Genomic DNA, 15,470 nt, shown 5'->3' on the forward strand with positions numbered 1-15,470 from the left:
CCCTAGACCGAAGGGAAATTGATTTGAGATCAGGCCAGCCGATCCGAGAGCTGGAATGGTTGGTCCTGGGGCGAGGGTGCCAAAGCGGGTCGCGTAGGTGGACTTGCTTGGTTGGGTAGCGGTACTTCCGTGGGCCGTAACCGTAGCTTTCTGTTTTTACTTTGGCGTCTCTCTGTTATCTCTGTTATCATCGTAAATTTTTTTTAATATTATTTAAAAAATTTCATATTTCTAATTGATAAATATTAGGATTATCAACTATAATATTATTTAATTTCTTTTTTTACAAAAGAAATTAGATCAAGATTTCTCATTATATATATTTTTATATATTTCATATTTTTATTTTATTATAAAATTTTATAAATTCACATCTTCTGATTTATTAATAAATTTTGATTAATTTGAATAGAGATATTTTTAAGAATTTGCCGTAGAAAGTTTAAATTATAATTATCATTTAAGTAACGTCAAATTACTGTCAGAAACCTTACTTTAGACGGCAGCCGACGATGACGGGGCTTCGCAACGGATCCGCCTCAGACCCACGTGGGCGGCTGGCGTCGCGGCGACGGCAGGGCGGGGCCTACGTGGCCCTCCTCGTGACGTTGCGGCGGCGGTGACGCCGCTCGTCCGCGGAGTCGCATGCGCACAGCGACTTCATGTTTGAGCGCAACTCCTTTGGTGAATAGAACTTCCAAGTGAATAAAAAAAAATAAAATTAATCATATTAAAACAGATTCTACAAAACCTCTAAGCTGTCGCAGGTTCTTGCTTGACGATGAACTCGAGATGCAGCTCCACCATTCCTTCAATAACAGTTCGGTCAGTTTCTTCATCTCTTGAGAAATGGAAAGATGGATCCTCGATCTTGAGCCAACTTATGCAGACCAGTTATCCATTTTGTCAACAGCAGCCTTGGTCTTGGGTTCTACTGCGACCTGAACGCACGGGATCTGGAAAGTCCATTCCTTCAAGGACAACAGGGTTACCTGGATCACAGAGAGTTTCACCTGTCGTTGTATCTTTCAGGCCCGGTTAAAGCTGCCTTGACATCCTCCCTATTGTTAGCATGCATCTCTAGAAGTCGTCCTATTCTCTCTTTCCAAAGGTGTTTGTTGTTGGAAATGTAAATGAAAATAAGGAAATTGAAGGACAGAGAAGACGGTCACGTGAAACGTGAAGTAGTTTTAGTCTCACATTAATAGTTGAAGAACAACTTAGTTGGTTTATATTGTATCACAAACATTAATATTGTGAATAAATACATGGAGAGAAACTCTCTCATGTGTGGATGTTGCACAGTAACTATTATGTGGATTCAAAAATTAAGATTTTATAATTTTTTTTAATATCGATCCAGTAATATCAGTTGATTATTTATAGTATAATATCTGACCGATGTTGTTTAAACTATATTTTAAATTTTAAATTTGAGATCTAACGGAATAAATCAAATAATTAATATTTAAAAAAAATAAAATTCTTAAATAACCCGAATAATTTAATTTAACCTATCTATTTTCCACTTCTAGGCCACCGACCTCATAGGCAGTGCAGCAATCAAAGTCCACGAGATGAAACCGACGGACCTGGTCACCCTTTACTCACCGATTTATTTATTTTTATTCTAATAAATTTATGGTAATTTCACAAACTACACTGAAAAAAGTATTATTTTAAAAATATCTGATAAATTTATTAAAATTTAGTAAATAAGTAATAATTAATCCTTCTTAAAATTAAACATACCTAACCAGTGATAATGGTTTTCATTCGCACCGGAAGGCGAAGCATCGTCTGCTTATCTTGCTGTATCGGTGATTGGATCCAGCGTCAGACCAGGCCACCGTAAGCTACGCCGTGAATCGTTCAAAAGCGTTTTATAAACGGAAGAAATTATTAAATTAGGCACAAGGAAGAAAAAAGAAAAAAGCGACTTATTATTATTTTTTTTAAAACGTAAATACGTATCGCAGCAGCCTCACCCATTTAATTTTCGCCGTCTGCTCCTTGCGATCCGACTTCTAGAAACCAGCTGGTTTCTTCCTCCACCGCTCGAGTCGCGAGAGGAGACTCGCTGGGGTTGGCCCCGATCGGTGCCAGGACTTCCCAATCGAGGGCGGCGGAGGCGATTCCGCGCTGAATCTCGTGCGCGGACCCGCGGATCTGAGCCGCTCGTCCGTGGATCAGGCGCCGGCCATCGGATTGTGCGGGTGCCCGGAGCAGCGATGGCGTTGTCCGGGATGCGAGGGCTCTCCGTGTTCATCAGCGACGTCCGGAATTGCCAGAACAAGGAGCAGGAGAGGCTCAGGGTCGACAAGGAACTCGGCAACATCCGTACCCGCTTCAAGAATGAGAAGGTACAGAACCTTCCTTCCCTCTCCTGATCCCTTCTCTTAATCGTTACTTCTGTGTTGTTTTTCGTCTGCAAAAAAGGGGGGAAATCCTCCATTTTTGTCAAACTGTGCCTCAAAGGGTAGGTTTCAACTGGTCGCTTCTAGGTTTGTGGTTTGTTCATATCCGAACAATGTTATGGTTCGTTTGCTAGGTCTGATTTCTGCAGGGAACTAACGTAAAGTGTTGTCTCTGCGAATCACGTAATCTTGCCATAGTTTGAGGATTTAGGTTTACTCTACAGAAGTCATATAGTTCGGGATGGAATAATTTATGTAGTTAATAAGCAAATTTTACACTGTCAATTTGACTGAAGATACCGTTTGTTGGCTAGACTGATGTTCTACTGTCTCAACTGTATTTCATTGTCTAAAGACAAAAAATGACAACAGATGAAAGAAAATATGCCAATGTAATATGCTATAATTGCAGTACTACTTCTTAAATAAACAGTTTTCTACTACTGTATTTGCAAGATATTCAGTCATGGTTGAGTTTAGAATTTGTAAACTTGAGTTCTGGCTTGTGTGAATGTGAATTTAGGATTAAGTTATTCTTTATGGGTAAAAGCATAAAAGTTCAACTTCATATAGTGAGCATTGAACTTGAGCATCTTTTACTAATTGTTTTTTATTTTTGTGTTTTGTTGGCATAAATTTGACTTCTAAATTTATCTATCCATTTCATTGAAAATTAGATGCATTTATCATACATTAAAAATACTTTTGTCTTAATTTTTATTCTTTGTTAGCATATCCCATCTACTCAATGCTGTTTTATGAATATGAATTTAATTAATGCAAAGTTACTAAACTAGATGTATTAAGGAACAACAAATATGCAGATTTGTTTATGTAAGCAATATTTATGTGAAATATGTTGTGCCTTAAAAGTAGCCAATAAGATAGTATCGAAGGTAGGCAACAATGAAATAAACACTAGAATAAGTAATTTTTCACTTCCTCTAGGTTGTTTTTCATTTGGTTGGATTGATTCCTAATGTTTATACTGTATTCCAATGAGAATGAAATTCAAATAACAGATATTAGATATTAACTATACTGCAATTTCTGGTTATTGCACAATCATTTGATTCTGCTCTGGTGGAAATCTAAATATACTGTACTTAAAAAATTAAGTCACAATTGTCATAGATTATTTTGTTCAATGATACCAAGCTTTCTTATTTAACAGGGATTGTCACATTATGAGAAGAAGAAATACGTCTGGAAAATTCTTTACATACACATGCTAGGTTATGATGTAGATTTTGGACATACAGAAACTGTTTCGTTGATTTCTGCTCCAAAGTATCCGGAGAAACAGGTAATTTATGCTTGCAAATAAAAACTATGGAAGCGTTTCTCTAATTGTTCCTTCAAGAATTCTATCTGCTTTCACAGTTCAGGACAATGAAGTAGATTTGTTCTTTATTTATTTTTTTACATTACAAGTACTGCTCATGAATGGATCTTTTTGCTACTCATAAAAGGTAGCAAATGAATACTAGAGATGCTAGCCTTAGGTAATTTTCTGTTCCTCTTTTTCTGTCAGTCACAATTTTATCTGATTTGTTATTGTGGTTTGCTCTGGTACAAAATCCATCGCAACAGTAAATTTTTAATGCTTGGTAAATACTAGTAGTGTATTGTCTATTTAGGCTAAGGATATAACTAATTTATGCACGTGGTCTATTTTTTTTCACCAAGGAGAGTAAATGGGTGAGGATAATGTTTTGCAAAACTAAGTGAAATGTATAAGATGAAGTGTATGAAGTAATTTGGTGATTGGTTTATTTATGTTTCTATTTTATATGTTTTTCTCACGTGAAACATTTTGATGCAGGTTGGGTACATAGTGACATCTTGCTTGCTTAATGAGAACCATGACTTCCTAAGAATTGTTATAAATACAGTACGGAATGATATAATTGGGCGAAATGAAACCTTCCAGTGTTTGGCACTGACCATGGTATTATGCAGCATGCTTCTCAAGTCTCATTGATCTTTACCTACTGTATCATTATGTACATTAAATTGAAATTTTCTTTTAAATTTTTTTTGTGATCGATTCTTCTGCCAATCACTTAACATATTTTGCTCACGGATGGTAATTTGATCCTACTTATGTAACAGTTTGCATATAACATTTAAAAAACTATTGAAATTATTCTTTGTTGTCTAAATATAGAGGCTTGATTTAACTGTACATGTAGCTTCAATGGGAAATAGTCTGTAAACTTCTGTGATTGTCTATAAGCCTTCCTTTTCCTCCCTATTGGAAACTTTTATGGGATGAATCCCTTGTCTTGTGATATTTATCCATACAGGGACCAACAAACACAAATTTAAGAAAACATTTAGATACTCAAAACACCAAAATAAAGGGTTTCACTGACATAATTATTTCCAAATTCTCAGAGAGATGCCATTAACAAAGTTGCAAGCCTCTTGAACTTGAATGATTATGCGTCTAGTGAAACTTTAATTCTAGGCTCCCTTAGTAACATTCATAGGTATCTGGTTAGGTAGTCACAGCAGCAAAGACATTTTGGGACACTTGGAATCTGCATGTTCTTCATGATAAACCTTATGCAAGTTTCTCAACAAGAATTCAGACTCCCTTTATATGTTATTTCTGCATCAAGCAATCAGTTCATGAGTAATATTTTGCTGATGAATAGAAACTGTTTGAGCAGGGATGCAGAGGGAGTTATGGTAGACAATGAACTGCCATCATTAGCATTATATAGATTGGTGATCTACTCGCTGAACTGTAAACATAACATATGTTCGGTCCTAGCAAAATTACTGTACCTGTTGATAGAAACTGCAGAAAATTCATTAAGTATTATGATGCCAAATTTAAGGCATTCTACATGTAATAGATTTAAATAGGAACTGTTATTGGTAGCTTGTCTAAATCCAATGAAAAGGTCATATGTTTCTTCTTCATCCATATTTTAGGTGGGAAATATTGGTGGGAAGGAATTTTCTGAATCACTGGCACCTGATGTCCAAAAGCTGCTGGTAAGATTATGGAATTTCCCATTTCATATGTTGTTATGGGTGTGCCACTGATGTTGCTTGTATTTTCATCAGGTTTCAAGTAGTTGCAGGCCTCTAGTCCGAAAAAAAGCTGCATTGTGTCTTCTTCGTCTTTACAGGAAGAATCCTGATGTTGTCAATATTGATGGTTGGTAAGTTGCTGCTATGCATTCAGTATCCTCATTTGGTTTCATCTACATAAAAGTGCATGTCTACTACTACTATATGTGTTTTGTCTGAATTCAAGTACGATAATTTTTCTTTTCTTTTCTATTTTAGGTCTGATCGGATGTCACAACTTTTAGATGAACGTGATTTGGGAGTGTTGACAGCTGTTATGAGCCTTTTTGTAGCTTTAGTCTCAAATAATATTGAAGCGTATTGGAATTGCCTTCCAAAGTGTGTTAAAATATTGGAAAGGTTGGCCAGAAACCAAGATATTCCACCGGAGTACACCTATTATGGAATTCCATCACCATGGCTTCAGGTCTAGTCAACTCTTCTACCTTTTATTTCATTTTTAATTCCAGATTTCTAGTATTGTGGATTCTTTACTTTCTGAATTCATTTTTATACTGGAACTATTCCTTTGACTGCTGCATTTATTCACCTACCTCAAATTATTCTATAATCAAGGTACTAAAAGATGGTTTCAAAGGCTAGGCAGGGGCTTATGAAGTCAACATTAAAATAATATTAAAATAGAAAAGAGAAATATATTAAATAAAGTGTGTCAATTGTATCTTTAATCAAATCAAATTAACAATTGCAAATAAAGTCATAATGTGGAAGCACTAAACACATAACATATTTAACAATAATGAAACATTATATATTTCACGTTGAAATTAAAAAACTACCACAAAATTTGGAAAAAATGATTTTGTGTGTTATGACTAGATGATGAAATTATAATATATATATATATATATATATAGGAGAAGAGAGAGAACACAAAGGAAGAGAAGGAAGAAAAGACGGTTAGAAAATGATAAAAAATCGGAGTGAGAGGAGAGCGAACAAGGATTGTTGGGGGGTAATTGGGAGAACTAAAATTATTTTCTAATGTTAAATGAATCTGCAACTTATAAAAAAATTGTAATTTTTCATTAAACCCGCTTGCATTGCTTGGCTGCCTAGGCCACCTTGGTAAGCTGGATTTTAAAAGGGTTTCCTAACATGGACTGCTTAGCAACTAGGGGAAGGAAAAGTGGTCCCTTGCCAAAATTTATGCTAGTGCATATGAGCAGCTCTTTCAAAGTGGATCTTGATGATCAAGGTTGTACACTAGTATTGTTTGCATGAACAAACTTAGAAGATTTTTATACTTTTTGTGTGATTCCTTTTGTTGGTATTCATATCAAATATGAGTAAATTTTCCAATAAGCATACTGAGCCTCTCTCATGTAGTACGTTTTTTCCCCATTCAGATTCCATCATTAAGCTGTGTTTTTGGTTCCAACACACACTTATGTTTTGCTTGCTGTTGAATTGACATTTTATTCTCTGACATACTTGTAAGTCTACAGGTTTGTGCTTATCAACATTTTACTTAAATGTTGCTTTTTAGCATTGCTACATCGGAAGTCATCCTATAATAATTAAAGTACAAAAGTGCAAATTCATCATGCTTGTATATAGATAATATTTGATGAATTTTGTGATGTAGGATGATATAAATTTTGTTGTTGTTTTTGTTTCCCCTGACGTACACACATTACTCGGTCATATATATATATATATATATATATATATATATATATATATATATTTGGTGCTTAAGTGTTGAATGGTTTGTGTTCCTTATTTTGGAGCAAGAACCATGAAATTGGCAAATGAATAGTTGCTGGTCTCTAAGCGATTATTCATGTCCATCTAAACAATGACAAAGTTAAAGAGAAATTATCATTATTCTGAATGTTAATGTTAACATAATGCAGGTTAAGACAATGAGGTCTCTTCAGTATTTTCCAACCATTGAAGATCCAAACACCAGAAGAGCCTTGTTTGAAGTATGACTGATTTTGGTATGCAGTATGTGCAACGTGCTTATTTTCTTATGTTTGCTAATAAATCAATTTACTTCACTGAAGGTTCTACAACGTATTTTAATGGGTACCGATGTTGTAAAAAATGTCAACAAGAACAATGCAGCACACGCAGTTCTTTTTGAAGCCTTAGCTCTTGTGAGTTTTCCCCTTCAAATTATAAGCATTTTTTTTTTGTATTTGAAAGGTTGATTTGTCCTAAGATCGAAAATGCACATGTGAATGCAGCACATGTCATTTATCAGTGAGTGACTGATCTACTATATGTATTTCCTGGAAAATAAAATCTGAAAGTTTCTTGTTTCTGTTGGCAATCTTGCATCAATCATTCTGAGGATATTGATGTTGGCTTTCAGTTGTAAAAAAACTTCACTCCCATTCTACAAATTTCAAATTGATCTAATAAATCATTGAATAATACACTCTCCATGCTCTCTAACAAACTAACAAGAGTAAGGTTCTCTTCTGTTATCATCCACTTGTGTTAATAATGCAATTGATTGCTTGCTTCTTTTCCTTTTATTTCCAAATTTATACACTTTATGTGTTTTAGTTCATTATAAGCCTATGTTCTGCTTACTGAAGTATCTATAAACAAGTGTTTTCCAATCTGTTATTAGCATATGTTGTACTTTCCCAGTGATTATACCACTCTCGTCTATGTTGCAGGTTATGCATCTTGATGCTGAGAAGGAGATGATGTCTCAGTGTGTGGCTTTGCTTGGGAAGTTTATTGCTGTTCGTGAACCAAATATTCGATATCTTGGCCTTGTAAGTGCTTGCTCCAGTAGTATTTCTAAAGATCTGTTGTGCTGGTGGTTGATTATATCTATATGGACTATTGTGGCAATTGCCTTGAGGTTGGGTCAATGATGAGGCCACACTTGTTAAGAAATGCACCTCAACTTCCCAGTCTTTTAGATTGTTGATGATGACTCTTATTTATTCACACAGGAGAACATGACGAGGATGTTATTGGTGTCAGATGTGCAGGATATTATCAAACGACATCAATCACAAATAATTACTTCTCTGAAAGATCCTGATATCAGGTACCTTCTTGTTGGTGGGAGTTTGATTCAATGTATTCTTTTTTCCAAAACATCAATCTGCTACAGGCCTTTTGGAATTTCTGTCACTATGTGAAAGGTGATGTTTACCAGCTACTTTTTTACTTGTAATTTTGATTCATGATTTTGTATTCTTCAAAAAGTTTCCGGGAGACGTTTGGATGTCTCAAAAACATCTTTCATCTCTGAGGGATAGGAATTGTCATGGCATAGCCATTACATATGACACATCATATGAAAGTCCCTTTGATGTGGATCTAGTGTGATGCAGATCTATGTTGTCGTCATCTGATTTGCATAGTGGGGTACACAAGTTTTGCTTGCTAAGCATCCTAGTCTAGGCACCCCAGATGGTCTGAGTTAAGGAGAGGGCTAGCTAGTGGTGGGCAGGGGACAACTCATTTCGTCCCACATGGCTAAGTCAGGGATCTTGGTTTTATCTAGTGGGCATCCCCAACCATGTGGCTAATCATTTAGGTGGTGGACTATGCCCACACATCACCTTTGGCTATAGTTGGTAAAATGATTATTTTATCATGAACTTGTTAATTCAGCTTTAGCTATGGAACATTATTTTGGTGGCTGGAAATTGGATGTTATGTAGAATGAATTTTGTGCTTCTGTGGCGAGTGATTATGTACTCAGCTGTTAGCTGTTGGTTAGCAGTAAAAACTCGTGTTCAGTTTTTGATTCTGAGTCTTTTTCCTTTATGAGAGAGAGAGAGAGAGATGCCTGTCTAAATATTATCCTTCAAAACAAGTAGCAAATTTGGCTACTTGTTGATTTGATGATTCTAGGAAATTATATTTATATCCTGGATGCACATTTCTTCTAGTATGTATTCTTCTGTTGGATTTATTACTTTCTGAAGTGTTGTGTTTGCATTTTTTTCTCTTTCTTTCCTTAGTATTTTTTAAGTTTCCTTCTAGTATTCTTCTGCATAATTGTCTTTCTCGTGCTTGATTATGCCTGTTGTTGATGTAAATTCCTCATATGTTTGCAAATATTCCAGTATTAGGAGACGCGCTCTTGATCTACTCTATGGCATGTGTGACGTTACAAACACCAAGGATATAGTTGAAGAGTTATTGCAGGTACAAGTGAATCTTTTGATTTGTTTTTCTCTTTTGTAGTTTTAAGTATATAAATATTATGCAATAGGAAGTCATCTGTGATCCTCACGAATTGTCTACTATTTCTCTTCAGTATCTTAATACAGCAGAGTTTGCTATGCGCGAAGAATTGGCACTCAAAGCTGCTATTTTAGCAGAGAAGTTTGCTCCAGATTTGTCTTGGTATGTATCAATTTTTACATCAAAGACCTTGTTTCACATTTATATCATTTGTATTGGCATCTCTCAAATGTTTCTTTTTTGGGGGTCCAAGCATCAGTGAGAGAGTTTGAATGCTTGAATAGACTAATCAAATGTCACTTTTTTATCACAGAATGTAGTTTCTTTAATGGATATATTCCATAATTATACAGCATGTATTTAGTTATATCATTATGATTGTTTCAATTGTAAAATTTGGCCTAATACCTTTTACACAGAAATGACAAAATACCTCCAAGCATGTGATGTTTGGTATGATCCGATCTTGATTAATTCCTTTTAATTTTCAAACATTAATTTCTCTTCTTGGTTATGCCTTTGCTTGGTCTAAATTGTTGAGGCAATAAAGATGACCTCAAGCAAGGGAATCTGAGTTACCATTAAGAAGGAGATGCTTATCTAGAATTCCACACCTTGTTAATATTGTAAAAGCCCTTGAGACTAAAATACTATTGATGCAGCTAATCAAATTCTCTCCCTCCTTCCATTCCAAATCACAAATCAGCCTTCTACCATACTTTTCCATATCTTCTTTCTTTTATTTTCTTCCTCTTTCCCTTATTCTTTCTCTGACAAAAGCATACCCAGGTCTGTGCGCTCTCTATTTCCATATTCCCTCTGGATTGTCTCAACCTCTGTATTCTCTCACCTGGCTTCCTGGCGCTGTTATCTCCTCTATATATATTAAACTACACATGAATAGTTTCTTTTAATGAGGTCCATGTTTTGATGTGTGATAATTTTCTATATTAAATTGAACTCTTTACTAGAAATTTATCAGAATCTCCTTTCTCCTTCAAATTCTTGACATGTTGTTGTCTGGAACATCAATTCTTGTTACTTGTAGGTATGTTGATGTCATTCTTCAGTTGATTGATAAAGCTGGGGATTTTGTTAGTGATGACATATGGTATCGTGTGGTTCAGTTTGTCACCAACAATGAGGATTTACAGGTTCACACCATTTATTGCTTATGTACTTGGTAGATCCCTCATTCTAGTCACATAACTGCTCTAGTGATATTGTACAGCCATATGCAGCAGCTAAAGCAAGAGAGTATCTTGAGAAGCCTGCTTTGCATGAGACAATGGTCAAGGTGTTTCTCTTATCCTAGTCTTCAGTTCTATCCAAATTGAGAAGAGAATCTGATAGCAAAAAGATGTTTGCTAATACTCTCTGCATTTCACCTCATTATGTTAGCTTTTGTCAAACTGCATGTAGTAGGATGAATGTCTTCATGCCACCATAGTACTTCGTCAATATGTACAATATAACCTGGAGTTGAAAAGTTTTATTTGGATTGCACCTGTCTGTTGAATTTTCTGAGTTCCCTTTAGAATGAAATGGTAAAGCTTAGCAATAGACCTGCGTGATTAATTGTTTTAGCAATTTCTTTTTCATCTGAAACTCTACGGGAACAAATATCTGCTACAAAGTTGTTCATGCTTCATGCACTTTATATGCCCTCATAAGTTTATTACAAGTTGTTTTATCTGAAACTCCAGGGGAGCAAATATCTGCTAGACTGTTGATGCTTCATACACTTTTAGTTTTTATGTCCTCGTAAATTTCCTCACGTTTGAGATTATTGGAATATATTTGTTGAAGTCATCACACTCCATAAACATGATCACTAACTAAAAATTTGGCAGTTCTATCTGATCAAATTCTTAACATTATCTTAACTACAGTTGTAGTTTATTGACAGTATTATATTTCCCCTCAAATTGCAGTGTGTATGTGCCAACAATTGGTAAATTGATGTACAATATATTCCTATTCTTCTAAATTTTATCAATGCATTAGGTGAGTGCTTATCTTCTTGGAGAATACAGCCACCTTTTGGCTCAGAGACCTGGCTGCAGCCCGAAGGAAATCTTCACCATTATTAGTGAGAAACTTCCTACAATAACGTAAGCTTACAGCAGTTCCATTTTGGTTATCAACTGTTGATGTCTTTTTGGTAATGTATTGAAGAATTATTCTCTTCAGAACAAGTACTGTTGCAATTCTTCTGTCAACATTTGCCAAAATCTTGATGCACAACCATCCTTTAGATCCAGAATTGCAAGAACAAATCTGGTCTATATTCCGAAAGTAAGTATTATCTTTTTCTTACCAATCCTTTTTGGTTATGTATAAAAAATTATATGTCTATAAATTTTGTATATTCTTTTCATAATTATAATGGGAAATGTTTCTGCACATTTTGGCAGATATGAAAGTTATATCGATGTAGAAATCCAGCAACGATCTGTTGAATATTTTGCACTTAGTAGGAAAGGGGCAGCTTTAGCGGATGTATTGGCTGAAATGCCCAAATTTCCAGAACGCCAGGTAGATCTTGTAATTGAATGAAGGAGTGAAAAAAAAATTCTTTTTTTGCTCAAGCTAGTGAAAGGTAAAAGGTATATCATTTTCCAGACTAACACAAGTTTTAATTGTCAACACTAGTCTGCTTTGCTTAAAAAGACCGAGGATGCTGAAGTTGACACAGCAGAGCAAAGTGCAATTAGAATAAGGAGTCAGCAACAAACATCAAATGCTTTGGTTGTAACTGGCCAGAGCCCTGCAAATGGGTCCGTTCCAGTCAGTCAACTTGCCCTTGTTAGGATGCCAAGTCAAAATATGGTTAGGGGCGAACCTTTCTATTAGCCTGTTGATAGTGATTAATCATGTTAATGATGCTTCAACAAGTTTAAATGCAATTCAGGAAGCTAGCAGTACTCATGATCAAGCTACCTCTCAAGATCAAATCAACTCTCAAGATCGAGAACTCTCCCATGAGAATGGGTCCGTCACTGCGGTTGTTCCTCAAGAGGTTCATCCTGCAGATCTCCTTGGAGATCTTTTGGGTCCACTTGCAATAGAGGGTCCGCCAGCCCCTGCTGTTCCAGCTGAGCATAAGGACTACAATCTGTTGTCAACACTGGACGCTACACCTGATGCAGCTGGTCCCTTGGCACTGACCACTGTCGATGATCAGCCAAACTTAATTCAGGTACTGTAGTTTCTTGTATGGCTGGGGTGATCCATGATTATCCTATTCTTTGTTACCTTTTTTTCTTCTTGAGCGCCTATACTTTGCACATGATTGAATTATTTTGACAGTAATCCACTATGTTGCTTGAAGTTTCTTATTTTGGCTTCATGTTAACCCTCTCTATCTTCTGACAGCCAATTGTGAACGTTGCAGAAAGGTTCAATGCGCTGTGCCTTAAAGACAGTGGTGTACTTTATGAGGACCCCCATATACAGGTTTTCAACATACTTGTTAAATTTAAGTCTTGAATATAGTAATGACTGCAAGTAGTTACTTTGTATGGCTCTTGGGCATGCCTTATTGATTTTTAAAAGCCCTTGCTTGAAGAAAGGCCTTCTGAAAAGGCAAAAATGCAAAAATGAATCATAATTTGTATACTTCCCTATCTCGAACTTCCTCAAATTATGCAGCTCAATTATGAGTTTACTATTTGACCCTTGCCTTTCATTTCATTTATGATTTTATTCCTACTTTGCAAATCTGGAGCCAGCCATAGTTGTTTGGCTTGCAAGTGATTCATAGTTCCAAGTTCACACTGCTGCATATGTGGTTGGAACTGTTATTTTACATTTTTTTAATCAGGTTTTTCCTTCCCCCTAGATTTTTTTTGTGCAAGTTATTCGTTTTCTTGACCTCCTCCTTTCTTACAGATTGGAATAAAAGCAGAATGGAGATCTCATCATGGACGTTTTGTTCTTTTCTTGGGAAACAAAAATACATCACCTCTCGTCTCAGTGCGAGCTGTGATACTGCCTCCAACCCATTTAAAGATGGAACTTTCATTAGTACCTGAAACTATTCCTCCACGGGCACAGGTCTGGCATGGTTATCTACTGCAGCTCTTTTTTTTTTTTTTTTTTTTTTTTTTCTAATTAATAGAGCTCTGAAGTTCATTAGTTTTCCTTTAATGTACCAGGTTCAATGCCCACTAGAAGTTGTTAACCTACGAGCAAGCAGAGATCTTGCCGTTCTAGATCTCTCCTATAAATTTGGAACTGCTGTGGTCCCACTCTTACCTTGCTTTTATTGTGTGTTTATAGTAAAAGATCATTCTTCACCAATTTTTTATTTTAATTCCAGGTTAATGTCAAACTACGGATCCCAGCTGTTCTTAATAAATTTTTGCAGCCGCTTTCAATATCCGCTGATGAATTTTTCCCCCAGTGGAAATCATTGTCAGGCCCACCTCTGAAGCTTCAAGAAGTTGTGAGCATCCAGATGAACCTATATTTCTATTTTCTATCCATTTTCTACTTCAAGTTATTTATTAATGATTTCTTTAAAGATAATATGAACTTTTCTTTTGCTTGTTTGATCTTTTACCATTAACAATTATGCATGAACATACTTCATGTTTGAGGTTGTTACCAAAATAACTTAAGAAATCTTATTCCAATTGCAACATATAAGGCCCTATTTATAGTTAGAGTATAGGGCCTATTCTAGAAAATATCTATAAAAAAATAACAGATATTTAACAGATAATTAACAGATATTTATAACCAACACTCCCCCTCAAGTTGGAGCATAAATGTTAATCATGCCCAACTTGTTACAAAGATAATCAACTCGAATCCCATTTAAAGCTTTTGTGAAGATGTCCCCCAATTGTTCTCCAGTTTTTACATATCCTGTAGTGATCAAACCTTGTTGAATTTTCTCACGAACAAAATGACAATCAATTTCAATGTGCTTAGTCCTCTCATGGAACACGGGATTCGATGCAATATGAATAGCAGCTTGATTATCACACCATAGTTTTGCTGGTATTGAAATTTTAAGTCCTACTTCAGTCAACAATTGATATATCCACATTACTTCACACACAGATTGTGCCATAGCCCTGTATTCTGATTCTGCACTGGATCGCGACACAACCTTTTGCTTTTTACTTTTCCATGATACTAAATTTCCTCCAACAAAGATACAATAACCTGAAGTAGACCTCCTATCCATTTTCGAACCTGCCCAATCTGCATCTGAGAAACATTCAATATGAGTGTGCCCATGATTTTTATATACAATACCTCGTCCAGGTGCACCCTTCAAGTAACGCAAAATTTGCTCTAATGCTGCCCAATGATGAACCGTTGGAGATGACATATACTGACTAACAACACTAACCGAATATGCAATATCTGGACGAGTCAAGGTAAGATAATTCAACTTTCCAACTAATCTTCGATATCTCTCTGGATGTTCAAATAATTCTCCATCTGCAGTAAGATCCCCGTTCTGAGTCATTGGAGTACTACAAGGTTTTGCCCCTAACTTTCCCGTTTCAGTTAATAAATCAAGAACATATTTCCTCTGAGATAGAAATATACCATTTTTACTCCTCATTACTTCAACACCTAAGAAATACTTTAACACCCCTAAATCTTTTGTATGAAATTGAGTGAGAATGAAAGATTTGAGAGATGAAATTCCCGTAGTATCACTACCAGTAATCACAATATCATCCACATACACAACTAACAGAATAATACCAGCTCCTGACTGCTTGTAGAACACAGAATGATCAGACTCGC

General features: G+C 35.7%; 1 protein-coding gene across 1 annotated transcript; it reads left to right on the top strand.

Moving 5' to 3' along the window:
- The first annotated feature begins 2,073 nt into the window (after window positions 1-2,073).
- Window positions 2,074-14,780, top strand: LOC141837007 (AP-2 complex subunit alpha-1-like). Its single transcript, XM_074724496.1, has 24 exons — window positions 2,074-2,363; window positions 3,592-3,723; window positions 4,243-4,368; window positions 5,364-5,426; window positions 5,499-5,596; window positions 5,724-5,931; window positions 7,385-7,456; window positions 7,538-7,630; window positions 8,162-8,263; window positions 8,447-8,544; window positions 9,575-9,656; window positions 9,769-9,857; window positions 10,744-10,849; window positions 10,927-10,992; window positions 11,703-11,809; window positions 11,889-11,993; window positions 12,113-12,233; window positions 12,351-12,527; window positions 12,610-12,897; window positions 13,074-13,154; window positions 13,590-13,754; window positions 13,856-13,942; window positions 14,020-14,145; window positions 14,769-14,780. The coding sequence occupies exons 1-24, from the start codon at window positions 2,232-2,234 to the stop codon at window positions 14,778-14,780; spliced, it is 2,736 nt and encodes a 911-aa protein (XP_074580597.1). The 5' UTR covers window positions 2,074-2,231.
- Window positions 14,781-15,470: the final 690 nt, after the last annotated feature.

The sequence above is a fragment of the Curcuma longa genome, chromosome 11 (assembly GCF_044706935.1).
Source record: "Curcuma longa cultivar G26 ecotype Majalengka, Jawa Barat chromosome 11, ITB_CL_G26_1.1, whole genome shotgun sequence".
Lineage (NCBI taxonomy): Eukaryota > Viridiplantae > Streptophyta > Magnoliopsida > Zingiberales > Zingiberaceae > Curcuma > Curcuma longa.

What these genes read in the sequence shown, in the direction of transcription:
- LOC141837007 (XM_074724496.1), top strand. Translation starts at nt 2,232, where the DNA reads ATGGCGTTGTCCGGGATGCGAGGGCTCTCCGTGTTCATCAGCGACGTC. An exon ending in CAAAGTATCCGGAGAAACAG is followed by an intron (nt 3,724 to 4,242) that starts GTAATTTATGCT and finishes ATTTTGATGCAG; the next exon opens with GTTGGGTACATAGTGACATC. An exon ending in ATGAGGACCCCCATATACAG is followed by an intron (nt 13,155 to 13,589) that starts GTTTTCAACATA and finishes CCTTTCTTACAG; the next exon opens with ATTGGAATAAAAGCAGAATG.